The sequence below is a fragment of the Pelecanus crispus genome, chromosome 4 (genome assembly GCF_030463565.1).
Source record: "Pelecanus crispus isolate bPelCri1 chromosome 4, bPelCri1.pri, whole genome shotgun sequence".
NCBI classification, from domain to species: domain Eukaryota; kingdom Metazoa; phylum Chordata; class Aves; order Pelecaniformes; family Pelecanidae; genus Pelecanus; species Pelecanus crispus.
In genome coordinates this window covers 26,376,771-26,393,133 of record NC_134646.1, presented here as the reverse complement: position 1 = coordinate 26,393,133, position 16,363 = coordinate 26,376,771, and the positions used below count along the sequence as shown (strand labels likewise).

The following is a 16,363-nucleotide window of genomic DNA, read 5'->3' as shown; positions in this document are numbered from 1 at the left end:
ATTACATGAGGTTATTAGTCACATTCTCCTGAGAGGTTGAAGTGGTGAAATTGGGTTGTGTCATCTCTCCCCTTTGCTCAAGGGGACAGGTTTTTTTATGATGATTGGAAATTTTTATTCTGTGTATGTACAGGGCCCTGGAAAGGTCTGTCTAGATACCATTAACCATCTGCCTGATGTTTCTGAAGTGCTGTGTATCCAGCTTTTCACTGCAATCAAATCAGTTCATTCCCTCCTGCTGTAGTGTCCCAAGCATGTAGTCAGTGACTGCTTTTTAGACTCCATTATAACATTGGTCTGGCCGTTTGTTTGCAGAAAGCATCACGCCTTCTAGCCTAAGACACATTCGACCATTCAGCATTTGGTTGGATTTCTTTTGGCAATTCCGTCTTTCAAAAATGTACAAAATGTTCAAAAATGTATCTAATCCCTTATGTTACATTGCCACTGCTAGAGGAGCTAAGATAAAAACTAAGAAATGCGGAAATGGGCTGAAGGTAACCAGACTGTTTCATTGGTTTGTAGCCCAGATGCCGATGGTGTGATGGCAGAGGCTTTGCTCACATTCCGGTTCTCCTCCACGGATTCTAGAGAAGCATTGCGAGAAAGAGTTGAAAGGATCTTACGGAGGGGCCTGAGAAAATACACAGGGCCCCTGCGAATAAATGTCAGATCTTCTAACATCTCAAGTAAGTATATTACGTCTCTCTTAAAGGTAGTTCTTGCCCTTTTCTGATTGACGGGACTTGATTTTTCCCTTCTGATGATGGCTGTTACTGAGCCTGAATGACAGTCTTTCCTGCTTATTAACTTAGAACAAAACCAGTGGCAATGTATAAACCCCACCTAAGTCTCTTAAATATGGATAAACAGGAGCAGTTGCTTTGTGGCCTTGCAGTACAGCCTTAGCCTCTCTCCAAACTGCAGTACCAACCTTATGCTACTATCAGGGTAAAGGGTAGGAGCCTCACCACAGTGCTTCAGTACACAGCAACACAAACATGCTCCCTAGATCTCTGCTTCTCTGAGGAGCCTGAAAGTGCAGAAACTATGCTTGGATGACAGTGGGGAAACAGCCAATGCACTGAAAAATAATATTTGGTGGGAGGATCAAAATCCTTGCAAATTTCCCAGGGGAAAGGGAGAGAAAGGGAAAGTGTTCTTATCTGTGTGACTTCTCAGCTGGGGATCTAGCCCCTTCTTTGCAAAGCAGACCTGCATCTGCAGGACATGAACATTAACAGCACTATCTTTTTGATTTAGTGAATCACTAAACAGACACTGAAAGGTGGGCTTCCATCCTTTTCTACACTTCTGATCTGTTAGAGAATTTTTGTGCAGGCTTAGACTCTTGTCTGACTTCGCTTCAGTTATATATAGTCAGCATTTTTTCTGGGTGTCAGACTTTTCAAGAATGAGTTGCTAGTTGAAAGGAAGGGCCAGATACTTGCTCCATTTGTTTTTGCAGATCTTGTGCTTAGTCCTAGCATGAGGGTGACAGTACAGCGCATGGGTGGGCACTTGCTGCTTGCTTTTCCACACTAGACTACTTAAACCAGCAGAGATCTGCAGAGGCCAGATGGCTGTGTTGAAAGAACAAGAAGCCTGGGCCAGATTCTGTGCTGGATGGATCCAGACTTTCTCCCACTCAGAAATGACCAGGAGCAACCTCTTGTTCTACCTCTTGATGCTTAAACTGGGCACACTGTGTTGCTGCAATGCAGTGAAACTCAAATATAAGCAGTCACACACCCATTGTTTCTTGATGTCTTCCCCATTGGAATGGCTCAGGATGATAGATAACATCCCTCTGGGCAAAGAATCACCATTTCTCTGCAGTGTCTTTTATATGCCAGTAGTTCCTGTTCAGCAAAGTGCACATGTAATTTCTCCCAGATAGAAATAGTGTGTAGGCATCAACTAGAGATTCAAAGATGTGTTTTGTTTTTTTGTTTTTGGGGGGGGGGTTGGGGTTTTTTTTTTATGGTCGTGATTTAGTGAATTTTGACTCTTCAGTTTAATTTGGTGCCTTACATAAAGGATAAATTTGGAAGGAGTACAAAAATGGTTGTTAGAAAAGGATTGTGATATTCTCATTGAGTTATCTGATTAGCTGCTTTTATTCAGTCTTGTAAATGTGGGAAGTGACTCAACACTGTTTCAGTTGACCTTGAACTGCACCAGGGCTGTTACAATAATGCACTAGTTGCTAGTTAAAAAAATTAGCTGATATAATTGAATCACAATGTTTTCATTAAATATTTGGTCTCAGTAAAAGATGGCATCTCTGTGTTACTTTGATAAAGTTGTATGATAAACTTCGTGTTGCTTTTCTTGGCTCTCTCAGCCTAACCATAAAACACTGACTACATAGGTCTACTACTCACTACAGGACTAGCATTGTGCAACTGTTACACATGACACAAAGAACACAAACAACACCTTGCCATTTCTAGGAGAAAACAATAAAAGTTTCCATTTGGATCTTTCTCTGCTAATAGGATTTCAGCAGTGCTATGAGGCAAGCCCCTGTTGATGCTGCCATTTAAGAAACCTAGGTAGACTCAAGTGAAGAGTATGGAATGGAGCACTCCTATGCTTTTAGAGGAGATGCAAGTCTCAATTTATAAAGCTTGTCTTCTTCCTCACACCTGGGAGAAGTGACAATTTTCAACAGATGTTGGAAGTCCAGAGAAGGATCTAGGTCTTGCATTTCCCACTGATCTCTCCCCTCCTGAAATATCCCATCCAACATTAGTATTTAAACCAAGGAAAGCTAAGAAGCCCTAGATTTTTCCCATGCTCTGCAGCACCTTTCTAAATCTTGCCTCATTGTAACTTTGATGGTTTTGCCAACTGGAATCCTTGTTTATCTTGAGGCAATCTCAGAATATTTTCATAATGGCTTGTAAAAAAATCACTAACCTGTTCACTGTAATCACCTTTATCAAAAGATTCTAATTTGGGGGCCATGATATAGCTTAGTTTAGCTAAGCATAGCTAACTAGTTGAACAAATCCAGGTCAGGCACTTATTTACATTGCATGCTAGGAGGGTCTGATAAGGAGAAGCTCCTTAAGTCTTCCTCCCTGGATCTAATCATCTTGTTGTTCAACACCATGTCTCAACTTGCACTTCACTCAAAAGTGTTTGCTTTGAGGATCAGCTCCAGCAAACTCCTGCAAACTGGGTGCAATGCTTGGGATCTTCAGCTACAGTTCAGGGCAGCAGTACAAAACTAAGTAGTCTGCCAGACCAGGGGTAGAACTGGCTCTGCCTCTTCATTCCTGAGGATTGGGAATAAAGAGGGGATAAAATCTAAGCTGACAATGTTTTATTAGTTCAGTTTTTTTGAACAAGAGAGAGAAGCTTGAATGTACAGATGTGAAAAAATAGCAAGCGTGCAAAACTTAAAGGAAAACAAAATACATTTTCTCTGTTTTGTATCATCACTAAACAGTACATGCTCTTTACATAGGACTGCAAAAATACATTTGTATTGGGGTATCTTCAGATGTGTTATTACTCAAGTCCCTGCTTTCTTATTTAGCTAGACTTCATAGTCCCCTGGTCAAGGACAATGGTATCTCTAGACATCCACTGTAGCTTTGATAGAAAATAGGAGGTGATAGAGATCTCTACAGTTGTGTACAAACCCCACTGGAAGCCCAAATATTTTTCAGTGGAGAATCAAGCAAACTAAGTCCTAGCTTCTCCGAACAGCAGTGCAAGGACCAGCAAAATGAGATATCAAAGTCGGGTGACTTGGAAATACCCATGTTAGGACTTGCTCTTCCACTGGCACTGAAAGAAGAAGGTTTCATGGTTTGTCCTCTGTATAGTTCTGGTGCCAAAGAGATCTACAAGGCTGATTTTTTTTTTTTTTTTCCCCCCCAGGGTTTCTTGGTTAGAAGTAGAGTCACCTCACAGCCTGGATCCCTATTAAGCAAAGTGTAGAGCAGCTTGCCAGACTATTTCCCTTTGTCAGGTAGGTTGGAAGTCTCCCAAAATGTATTTTTGGGAATGTACTTCTGATGTCAGAAACTGGCTGCAAGATCACTGGCACTGTTCAAAGTGAGTAGGAAGTATTCCCACCTGTTGCACAGCCAAGGGTTTTGAACGTGAACGATGAGTCATGAATCGGTTTTGATCAACAAGTCAACTGTTATTGTTTCTATTTATCTGGCATCTGGGGCTTGCTAAAGCTCCTTACAAATAGAAAATACAGAACCTGTAAGACAGATTCCCACTTCTTTATCGAGTCTTCTGTGGGAGACATGCAGATGAGTGTCTGACCTGGATGATTGAGGAATGTTTCATCTCAAATAATGTATGTAACACTCTGGTTTTTTGTACTTTACCAGCCACAGCAGCAGCTTGGGGGAGTGGAACCGGACATGCATCTGTACGTTGGGAAATACAGTGGAGTTCTCGCATTCCTTCATTTTGATGCCATTAGTTTGGCACACATTAGTTTGGCCATTAGTTTGGCACACATTTCAGTGTTTGCAACAGTCTAGAGAGGCTGACTAGAATGGGAGGGACTGAAATGTATTTTAAAATTAGTATTTGCAAGGACATGCTTGTGATGAAGGAATTAAACAGGAAATCATCTTGGCCTGGCTTCTTAAGATGACCCAGATAAGTTGATTTAATTAATTTCCTCACTCAATTCTTGTTTTTCCCTTTCTCTGCCTTGCCTGTAGAGGTTGCAAGTGATTTGGGCTGCCCCCACTGTAGTGACACCTTGATTGCAGCTGGGGCATAAGCATAGGTCAGGAAGAAAAATAATGCTAAAAACTGTATCAGCCTGGATACATGCTACAGAACTGGTACATAGTTCCTCATGCAGATCTCTCCTTGGGCTGCAGGATGCCCAGATGGAGTTCTTCTAAGTATGCTGTGAGGTGTGGACCTCTGTCTGTCCTCATGGACAGAATTAAAATGTGGTTGATGGTGGGGAGGGGGGGGGTGGAGAAGTCATGGGTGTGAGGACACGTCCAGTGGACATAAGTAGGGAGGGAAGGGCTGGGTGACAGGGACAATTAGAGATACAAAGCCTTTGTCTTCTCTCGACCAGGTTACTCTCCCCTGTTGAAGGAATAAGAATTGCATCACCTGTATCTAAACCATGTTTTGCTACTTCTACAAGGGTGCATAACTCTAGGGAGGTAATTCCTGTTGAGAGACCGGTGAGAATATTGGAAGGTTAGTGCAGAGACGTTTCAGGCTGTGTGCACTATGTAACCACACGAGAGCATGACTTTCCTGCTGAGCCCGAAGGTCATGTTTTGCCATCTTTCAGGAAACTCCTGCATTTCCTCTTGGGTACATTTTTTGGAACATGACTGAATCTGCTGCTCACTGCTCTCATTCCCATTTCACCCCAGTACCTTGGGCCTTCATGGTCTTTAACATAATAAAAGAGTATTAGAGTAGAGCTATTATTCCCACCTCTCTCTGCACTGCAGGACAGATGCACTGTGATGCTCCTCTCAGCTGCCCAGGCTGGTGACCTACTGAAGCTTGCCAGAGATCCTTTTTTTGCCTGCTTGCACTGTTGTTACCCTAAATAACACTGAATTAGGTGAGCCCCCTGTTGCTGAAGCAGCTGAGAATTTCGTAATTCTCTCTCTTTTCAGGGAAGTTGTTATTAAAATGTGACAAAGGACAGCGGGGAAAATGCTTCCTCGGCACCCTGGTGCGTTTCACAAAGCTGTGCTTCAAATGCATGTCCAAGAATGTGTTATTAGTACTGAAGCACGTACTTTCTCTTAATTTTTTTTTGTTTACAATCCTCTTCTCCCTTCACACTGCATTTAAGATAATCTCTACCTTCCCTTCTCTGTGGAAAAAAACCCAACTTACACAAGCAAGATGTGGGAACTTGATATAATAGAGGATGGAACATTCAGTTTGCCTTTGAAGTGAGCAGGTATGTTGTGACATACAGAAAATCACAGGTAGAAACCTTTAAAGAAAATCAAGTTTCTTGTGGGAATCAACATCTGTGAAAAATTATGTAATCAGGTAAAGCTGTATCAGATTTCTAAAACTGATTTCTCATCTTTAATTTTGCAGCCATGTCTGGACCTTTCCACACTGAAAATGCATAATGTCCCCTAATAATGCATTTTCTTGCCTTGCTTGAACTACTTCAGTATAATGTCTGGTCCATTTACGTCACTGAGAGTTCTGCCTGTTATTTTCCTTTTAATACAAACACTGATCTGTCTGGCTAAAATGAAATAAGGAAGTGGACACAAGATTAATTCTTCTGATGCAGTGACACTGATATTTAGAGACATGACAAAGCGAGCACATTTTTCTGTAGGCATCTCTGAATCCCTCAGAGATAAGTGGTCATGTTCACTCTGCAGTTAACTGTGAACCTGCAAACATTTAGATGGTTACCAAATAGATCCACAGGCTTTGGGCACTGAACTCCCTTAGAAATTGTGGCCCTAACTGGCTACTACATATAATATAAACAATTACCAAAATAAAGATGCTTTCCTGCTTTTGCTTACTCCCCTTTTCTTTCCATGTTTGCTCACACACATACAGAATCATAGAATCGTTTAGGTTGGAAAAGACCTTTAAGATTATCCAGTCCAATCATTAACTTACACTACCAAGTCCACACTAAACCAATCAAGGGTAGACTAGACTAAACCATGTCCCACAGTGCCACGTCTACCCATTTTTTGAACACTTCCAGGGATGGTGACTCCACCACCTCTCTCGGCAGCCTGTTCCAATGCTTGACTACCCTTTCCGTGAAGAAATTTTTCCTAATATCCAACCTAAACCTCCCCTGGCGCAGCTTGAGGCCATTTCCTCTCGTCCTATCGCTAACTACATGGGAGAAGAGACCAACACCCACCTCAGTACAACCTCCTTTCAGGTAGTTGTAGAGAGTGATAAGGTCTCCCCTCAGCCTCCTCTTCTCTAAGCTAGACAATCCCAGTTCCCTCAGCCGCTCCTCATAAGGCCTGTGCTCCAGACCCTTCACTAGCCTTGTTGCCCTTCTCTGGACACGCTCCAGCACCTCAATGTCTTTCTTGTATTGAGGGGCCCAAAATGGGACACAGTATTCCAGGTGCGGCCTCACCAGTGCTGAGTACAGGGGGACGATCACTTCCCTGCTCCTGCTGGCCACACTATTCCTGATACAAGCCAGGATGCTGTTGGCCTTCTTGGCCACCTGGGCACACTGCTGGCTCATGTTCAGCCGGCTGTCAGCCAACACCCGCAGGTCCTTTTTGGCTAGGCAGCTTTCCAGCCACTCTTCCCCAAACCTGTAGCATTGCATGGGGTTGTTGTGACTGAAGTGCAGGACCTGACACTTGGCCTTGTTAAACCTCATACAGGTGGCCTTGGCCCATCAGTCCAGCCTGTCCAGGTCCCTCTGCAGGGCCATCCTACCCTCCAGCAGATCGACACTCCCACCCAGTTTGGTGTCATCTGCAAACTTACTGAGGGTGCACTCAATCCCCTCAATGGGGATCCCCTCAATATGTTGAGGAGTAAAAAGAAATTATTTGCTGGTAAGTTCTTAATCTTAAATAGTAACCACAAATCACTATTCTCATTAGTGAGAATTTAAGACCAATAATTTAAGTGTGTTTTAAGGTTATTCTATTTACTAAATATGCAAAATAACTGTATTAACAAGTTATCATCCAGTTGGAGAACAGAGCCCTCTTCCGAAAGATGGAATCCCTAAGCCATGTTTCAATAGATTGCTGTGATTTTAATTTAAGCATTCATTTTCTCTTTTAAGTTAGGCAAACTTTAATTAAATAGCAAGTTCTATTTTACAGGTAGGCAATGCATGTTCAAGTTGAACTTGTTCTTGTTTACAGTGGAAGCCTGAACACTGTTTTCCTAAATGCGGCACAAACAACTGTTTTTGCAGCTGTAAGTGGTTGGGACCAGATATGACACTTTAATTGTTACTAATTGATGCTTTTTCTTGGTAGTGCAAACAACTAGGGCAACTAGTAAATGAGCAGGGCAGAGAAATTGTCTCTCGTGCCTTACAAGTGACTGCTTCAAGGCCAGGCTTGCAACACGTTGGCTGGCACAATGTGAACAGCTACTGTTGACCAGGCCAAAAATGTCAGTCTAGTAACAAAGGAAGGCAAGCCCCTAATGAAGTAAGCCAGTAAGCAGCCGGATTTTCAGCAGTATCGTGTAACCCAAAGTGCTCCCTGCTTTTGATGGGACCTACTGTGGGCTCAGCTTATCTGAAAATAGTGTCAGTTAGTTCAGGTTTCCAAACATGTGTGTGTGCTCTGGGATCTTGGTTTTGAGTCCTGCATATTGTGCCTTTAATTTCACCTGTCCTGATCTTCACGATGGGTTCCTGGGTCTGTTGCCAGACAGACCTGCTTTCACCTCTTAAAAACTCCCTTTACTTTGAGGTTTTCTCCATTGCTGTGGTGTTTTCTTTAGCACTTGTGTTCCAGCTCCCAGTGTGGGAATACATGGTCAGGGCACTGTATCTGGTAGATCTCTAAATCAAAGCAGTGCCCCTACCCTGGTGAATACAGCATTGAATTTATTGACAGGTGTCACTGGCCTTTTTCCTTCAGCAGTCAGTGGGTGGGAGAGTACATCAGCTGCATAGTTGTGATATATTATAAAATATGCTAAAATTCAAAGCTGTACAGATACGCTATCTGAGACTTGCAGTGTGTGTGTGGAAGACTTGTTTCTCCAGTTATACACAGTCGGTCCAACTGGACGCAGTGGGTAAAATTTTGCCCACATGAGGTCTGTAGGTTCTTCTAGGTGCCTCATAAAAAGGCAAACAGAGATATAGCCAGGTGCCTTGCAGAACAGCTGTGTGACTCACAGCAAAACTCCGTGCAGTGAGAACATGCCAATTGAATTGCTTCTGGCACTGCACTTGAACAAGCTGGTTGCTCCTTTTGTCTTCTCAATGAGCTTTGCAACATAATGTAAGTGTTAATAATTGACTGCAGGCTTTATAATTAGGTATTATGAGGTAAATGTCTCCCCACCCAGAAAGGAAGTAAAAAACCATTATTATCAATATTGCACTTGAAGGTAAAAGGTGCTCTTTCGTTGTTGATTACATTTGTTGGTTTCTTACCAGTTTCCAGCTATAAAGTATTAGTGACCCAAATGATAAGCTAGTTCTGAGGGTTATAGGAATTTCTAGAAAAACGCTGGATGCTCATCGTAGTTGAAATAAACAAGTAGGGCCAGATTTTTCAAAGCACTTCTTGCCAATATAAACATACAGGTGAAATAGCCAAATCCTTAGCAGAGCTCAGCACCCTTTTTTTTTTTTTTTCCCTCACTTTCTAACTTACCAAACAGTAATGTTTATACCACTGCTGGATCCCACTGCTGGCTTAGCTTTTACTGTCTGGTATTATCACATTTTGATATAAAGGATCTTAGCAACAGCCAACCATATTATCCATGAAAATACACAGAATACAACTGACATTCTTGAAATGCAGAAGTACCTGTACTTTAGAGTTTTCCTCCTTCTTTCATAGGATTTGAGAAAGTGCAAGTGAGCATTTTTACTGAAAGGGGACCTTGCAAGTTGTTGCTTGCCCACCAGTAAAACTCATTTATCTTTATTATGTGAACAGTTCCTGTTTATAGTGAATAAGATTGTGTTGCTATATAAATGTCCAATTATAACTCATCTCCCATTCTTACAAAATAAAGCAGTGGCTGCATGCACGTACAGCAGCCCTAGCACTGCCTTTGTTCTGTAATATTCCCTGCAGTCAAGCTGTATGTGCACTGGAGTTCTGTTTGTTTCCTTTTTCTATCATAATCTGCTTAATGTCATATTAAGAAATGAATGAGTACATGTCTAGTAATGGTGGATTGCAAACATGCAATTCACCCTGCATACCAAGAGGAGCGTCAAGTCCACAAGCAAAACACAAGTGATACAAACACAATAGGTGACAAGTATGAGCCAGAGCTCTTTGCATTCAAAAGAGACTCCTCCTGGCTTGGTGTGGTTTTGGATCAAAACTAGGATATTAGTCTGTGTAGCTGAAAAGAGAAATTAGCTAAGCGGATAAAGACAGGGATCTGCTGAGAAAGGCTTTCCAGCCACAAAATATGAAGTTGTGGATGCTGTACGAGAATCACTATATAATTTAAAAATAGTATTGAAAGTGTGATTTTTTTAAAAATTTTATTTTTTATATTAGTTTTGACTGCTGGCAACTAAAATGGTAGCTCTAATAAAAATAGCATTATTGAAGAAGAGGAATAGACTTACAGCTTGAGCCAATGCTTGATATTGTCAGCATGAGCATACTATATTGTCAGTAAACATACAACATGCATATTAAAGGAGGGAATGTATTGCTAGAACCTGCTGTGCCATGCAATAAATCGCTATTAACTATCTCTTTTCCTATTAATAGTGTACCAGGCACCCTGTTGCTCAGTAAGATAGGAGAAAAGAGAGTGAGCCACTGCTATTGCAAACTGGCATTGCTGCAGTGAAGTCACTGCCCTCTGATCTCAAACAGGGCATAGAGTGACTGCCAGATCTCCTCTAGCCCTCACTCTGGTGTACAATGTGGCCAGCTGATTTTTTACAAAAAAGGAACTTCAAAACTTTCCACTGTAAAAATTTCTCCTCAACAAAATTGTGGATCTTCAGTAGTACAGGACTTGTTTTGTCTGTACTCCCCTCCAGAAACATCAGGGTCCAGCAGGATGGGGGAGGCCCTGTGCCTGGTCCTCAGAGGATACTGTCTGGCTGGAGAACAGCAAGCAGCACCGCAGACAGGAGGGCAATAGCCAGTGCAAGAACACTGACAACATACGAGCTACACTGGTTTCTCTAGCAGACCTCCTTGGCTGTACCTCCTGCGGTGCCCTGTACTCGAATAGCTGTTGTTGGGTGGGACAACCATGCAGATGCAAAACCTTGTCTGTGCTGTCCTGGCCTTACCCTGACTGTTTGTTTGTTTCAGATATGGAGATGAAAAGAGCAGAAGCCCTCTTCAATGACAGTAAGTGAGGGCTTTTTAAGCCTGGGAAATCTCTGATTGTTTTAATTAGCATTAATAGTCTCTGAGCACTTTTCCTGGCCCTTAAAAGCCTTTTCTCATCCTCCTATCTAATGAATGTGACCTTGTACTTGACACAGATGAGCCGTGTGTTTAGAAATCCTGCTCAGTCATAAAGAAGCCTTTTTTGTTAGTGTCTTCTGGGATACTTAGGAAGACTGGCTTGAAAACAGTGGTGATGGGCTAAAAATCCCTTCTAGAAAAAGTCTATACCCACTGCTGCATTCCCTGGTCAGTTTTTTTTTTGCAGAGGTGTTCCTTCTGTTAAAAATATCAGCAATTCTGTGAGAAAAGAGCAAGTGCTGAGGGCTCAATAGAAATCCCCAGCATTGAGCAGGGAGGAGACACGCAGGTCCTGCTGAGTAAGTGTCTATGGCATGCTTCTGCCTCCAGCAGTGCTGGTGTGGAAGGTGGAGGGTGCATCTTAAATGTAAACCCTACCATCTAGGAAACAGAGGACTTGGCCAGTGAGGGCTGAGCACTGTAATGTTCAGGACACTTGTTTATTTACTAGCCTGATCCAGTTGCTGTTGATACCAGTGAGAGCTTTTACACTGTGTCTGCTTAATTGTGTATTTGGACACCTAGAGACTAAGCTATGTTTCTATATGAAAGCCAAGGCATTTCAGATGACTCCTAGGTATATGTAGTAAAATTGAGTGAGTGAAGAGAACCTCCAATAAATAAAGGAACTTAATTGCTTGGGCTAGTTGACTGCTTTAATGTCAGGCATGGCATGTAGCTGAAAGGTGTACTATAATGTGCTGAAGGCAGGAGAGTCCTTGTCATGAATTTGAGTGCATTTTATATTTGAGCAGGTTATAGTTAGAAGCAATCTCTATTATAAATTCGTTAAAACATGTACTTAAATAGAATACTTCATCAAGTGTAATCCTGCCTGCACAGGGCAGACACCCTGTCCTTTGTCTCCCTGATGTAAAGTATTAGAACTGCATCTTGGAGCAGCGACTGCAGAATCTTTCATATATGCTTGTCCTAAATGCTGTAGCATAATGGTTCATCTCCACCTTGCTACCTGTTATTTTCCCATACGTACATTAAGTGATGAGATTTACACCTGAACATGTACCAGCATGTTGTTCAATGCTTTAAAGATGGCAGCCTAGCAGAGACCTCTAACACAGCCTGCGAGTGAGAAGTGCCCCAAAAACTGGTAGGATTGGGCACATGCAGAAGCATTTGGAATAAAGGCTTCCTCTGTGCTTTCAGAAATTGGGAATATGTCATTTTCTTTAGTGTGCATTGGAAGGAAGGACGGACCATAAGGAAATGTATAGTAGTTACATCAGCCTGTGATTATAATGTTCTGGATTTTGGAATGGCTAGTAGCACAAAATTGTTCCTTATGGAAATAGAAGGCAATATGATTGGTCTTCTCAAGGTATTGCTGTAGGGGTTAAGTTGAGGTAGTTTGTTTTAGACATGTTTAAAAATATCTCTCTCAGAGAAGGAAGTCAGCTTGTTTGGAGATTTAATAGTCCTAAAAAGCCATCTTTGCTTACAAGTTGGGTTTCTTTTAACCCTGGGAAGGTTTGTTCAGTTCCTTAGCAGCAGGCTGTCAAGTAATAGAAGATCAAATAACATCACTTTTGCGGTGTTTTAGGTGCTGGTGTTCTGGGGCACTGATAGAACTGTGAGTTTTTCTGTGTTTTGAACACTGACTGCTCAGGTAGTTGATAAGGTTGTGCAGTTTTAGGACCAGTAATTGAGGATTACCAATAGTTTTCAGGAGGGAAACATGCTAGTGCAGTCTTATCAACTATGGTATATTCTCCAGTTTTCCTTTCACACAGAACGTTTTGGACAATTAGACTTAAATTTCACTGATTTCCTTCATTGTGGTTTTAAGTCTTGGAACAGGGCAGACTCTACACTGAGCACATGAGCTTCTCAATATTGTGTGACCTTCCCCCCCCCCCCCCCCCCCCCCCCCCAAATTTATGAACAGCTCTCAATCTGCTCTGTTACTGCTGCTGCTTTTGACTATGAGGTACTGTTAACATAACCTTGTGCAGATCCTAGCAGGAAGTGGCAGAGGTTACGCTCTGTGTGGCTCCAGCGTTTCGCTTCTGAGGACTTCAAGGGCCCTGGGGCTGGCAGCTCTTCAGTGACATAGTACTGATTTCTGCTTTGTCCCCCTCTGGGTCACTATCTGTGGGAGACAGGCAGTACTATGGTTTGGATTGTGTTGTCACTATGCAAATAATTCTTAGCTCTGTCTCTTTTTCAATGAATTGGGATAGTCCTGTCTGTCAACTTTCCTAATGTCTAGCTGAATTCGGGGCCTGGATGAAAACTAGTGGGTCTTGGTCCAGGTAAGATGGATTTGATGCTGTTTGGATGGGAGAAGACAGCTGAAGCAGCTCTGTCCACTGAGGAAGCTAGGGGGGAGCTTCAGCTGCTCCTGAATATCCTGAGTGTAGTGGCTGAAACCATGGATATTTTAATTTTCTCTGGGTTTGGAGAATAATACTTTTTGTCATGGATGCACACTGTGCTGAAGGTATCCATGCCTTTGTCATCTCTGGCTTGGATTAGTGTGATGCTCTTTGCCTGAAGTGCCTCTCCAGGTTCACTGGCAGACTGCCATTTGTGCAATGTGCAGTTGCCTGTTTCCAGGTGACATTTTGCTGATGTAATCTGCATGTGCATGTGTGGTAAAAACCCATGGCTTGGGTCATTCCCATCTTAGATTTTGCCTTGTTCATGTTTTACCCTAATGACAAATTACCTGGGACATTGAAGTTGGCCATCCCTGTATTTGGGAGTTGTCCTGGGTGTGTGGTGAAGGTTTTGATCCCTCATCTGGGCTGCTCACACAGCTAAGCCTGAATGGTTGACCATTATGGCTTTCCATAATAGTCAATTGTTCATTCAGGCTTCTAACAGAATGGGTTGTGCATGAGGATCTCTGATCTGGGGGGCTGGTGGAAGGTATGTTTTCTTGTTGATGTGAATACTGTTAGAGAACCTAGGTGGTGTGTAATTTTACATATGTTTTCCACAGCCATTGGCAGGCATATTTACTAAACAGACAAATAGCTAATACACTTTTTCTCCTTTTTGACAGTCTGTGGGTTACGGCAGAATGGCTCAGTCAAGTCAATGGTAAAATCATCATTGCGAATAGTCGGCGGATTGTCTTCTGCAGAGACTGGGGACTGGCCATGGCAAGCTAGTTTGCAGTACAACAATATCCATCGCTGTGGTGCAACACTCATCAGCAATACATGGCTTGTATCTGCAGCTCACTGCTTCAGAGAGTAAGTTCCCATCTTAGAGACAATCTGCAGCAGAACTGCCCCATGTGTATCAAGTTTTGTGGCTTTCCAGATTTGCACCACACCCCTGACTTTCCAGGGGAACAATTTTCTGCCTTAGAGGAGAAAAGTTGGGATTAAGCAGACCCATCACTTGAATGTTTCAATGAGAAAGACTGGCTCTTTGGAGCAGAACTGGCAATTATATGAGTGGAAATTAATAGTCACTTGGCAAAAAAGTGCAGAAAAGGTAATGACTGAAATGGCAGAGCATTTGTTTCCTGTTGCACTAAAAGTTTCTAAAGGTGCTCCTTCATGTTACAACTAGGTTGCTGCTGCTGCAGTCTGCTACCAGAAGTTACAGTCCCACATTCCTACCCCTCCATTCAGCCATGCACTCCCAGCACTTTTCTGTTTCAAGCGTGGCAATTGTGAAGCTGCAGGGCATGTAAGATAGAACAGCTGATTGAACAGATTATTAACATGCAAAAAGAGTAATGGAGATGAAGAGTTTTCTAGCAGAAGAGCTTTTTGATTTGATTACACCCTGCAGCCACACAATGGCTAGATCACGGACAAGGAGCAGGGGAGGAGTGTAGGACCTCTAGGCAGGGTCTTAGAGGGAAGCGGCGAGTGGAAACAAGTCCACAATCGGGGCAGCAAGCGAACCCTTTCCTTGCCCACCGTGACCCCCCAGGTGCCTCTGCACAATAGGTATGAGGCTCTAGATGTGGAGGACCAGTCAGTGGACGTTGTGGGCGTTGATCCATCTACACCTGAAGAGTTGCCAAGACCACAAAGACCTACCCCCCATATTACTACCACCTCAACAAGGAAGAAAAGACAGGTCATAGTCATAGGAGACTCCCTCCTGAGGGGAATGGAGGGTCCAGTATGCCAGGTGGACCCTCCTCATAGGGAAGTCTGCTGCCTGCCAGGAGCCCGGGTCAGAGATATCACCAGGAGACTTCCCAGCCTGGTACGGCCCTCGGACTACTACCCCTTACTGCTCTTCCACGTGGGTGGTGACGAAGTTGCAGTGCACAGCCCAAGGGTGATTAAAAGAGACTTCAGGGCCTTGGGACGGTTAGTGAGGGAATCTGGGGCACAGGTCATCTTTTCCTCCCTCTTTCCAGTTGTGGGAGGTGACATTGGTAGGAACAGGCAGATCCAATCTCTTAACACATGGCTCCAAGGCTGGTGCCACCGTCACAACTTTGGGTTCTTCGACAATGGGACGGCCTACATGGCACCAGGCTTGCTGGCAACAAATGGGAACCACGTTTCTCAAAGGGGAAAGAGGGTCTTTGCACAGGAGCTTGCGGGGCTCATTGACAGGGCCTTAAACTAGATGAGAAGGGGGAGGGGGAACACATCAGGCTTGCCTGTGACAAGCTGTGGGATGGTACGCAATGGTTAGAGGGACGGGGTGCTACTATGAGCCCTCAACCTGTTGTCCAGAGGCATGATGGGGACGCTGCAGCACAGTTGAAGTCTTTCAGAGATGAGCCGGGGGCTCCTGAGGTAGTTAGAGCTCACAAGGAAACCTTCGTGAAGCACCCTGAGGGAAACAAGGGATGTTCCACTAAGAAGGTGACACGGCCAACAGCCCAGATGAAAGGCCTCTACACGAACGCACACAGCATGGGGAACAAACAGGAGGAGCTGGAAGCTGCTGTGCTACTAGACAGCTATGACCTGATTGCCATAACTGAAACCTGGTGGGACGAATCCCACGACTGGAATGTGGCTATTGATGGCTACAGGCTGTTCAGAAGGGACAGGCGAGGAAGGAGGGGCGGAGGCATTGCCCTCTACGTAAAGAAATTGATACAGTGTGAAGAGCAGTCCCTGAAGAATAGCCACGAGCAGGTTGAAAGCTTATCGGTAAGAGTCAGAGACAGAGGCAACAAAGGGAACCTTGTGGTTGGTGTCTACTACAGGCCGCCTGATCAAGGGGAGCCTGCTGACGAAACCTTCTTCCTCCAGCTC

General features: G+C 43.5%; 1 protein-coding gene across 1 annotated transcript in view; it reads left to right on the top strand.

Moving 5' to 3' along the window:
- The window catches only part of LOC142593440 (transmembrane protease serine 11E-like), a 47,269-nt gene that overhangs the window by 25,677 nt on the left and 5,229 nt on the right, over nt 1-16,363 (top strand). The window contains exons 5-7 of the mRNA XM_075709503.1: nt 526-689; nt 10,995-11,033; nt 14,182-14,374. Coding sequence (XP_075565618.1) covers nt 526-689; nt 10,995-11,033; nt 14,182-14,374 — 396 coding nt within the window. The remainder of the gene's footprint in view (nt 1-525; nt 690-10,994; nt 11,034-14,181; nt 14,375-16,363) is intronic.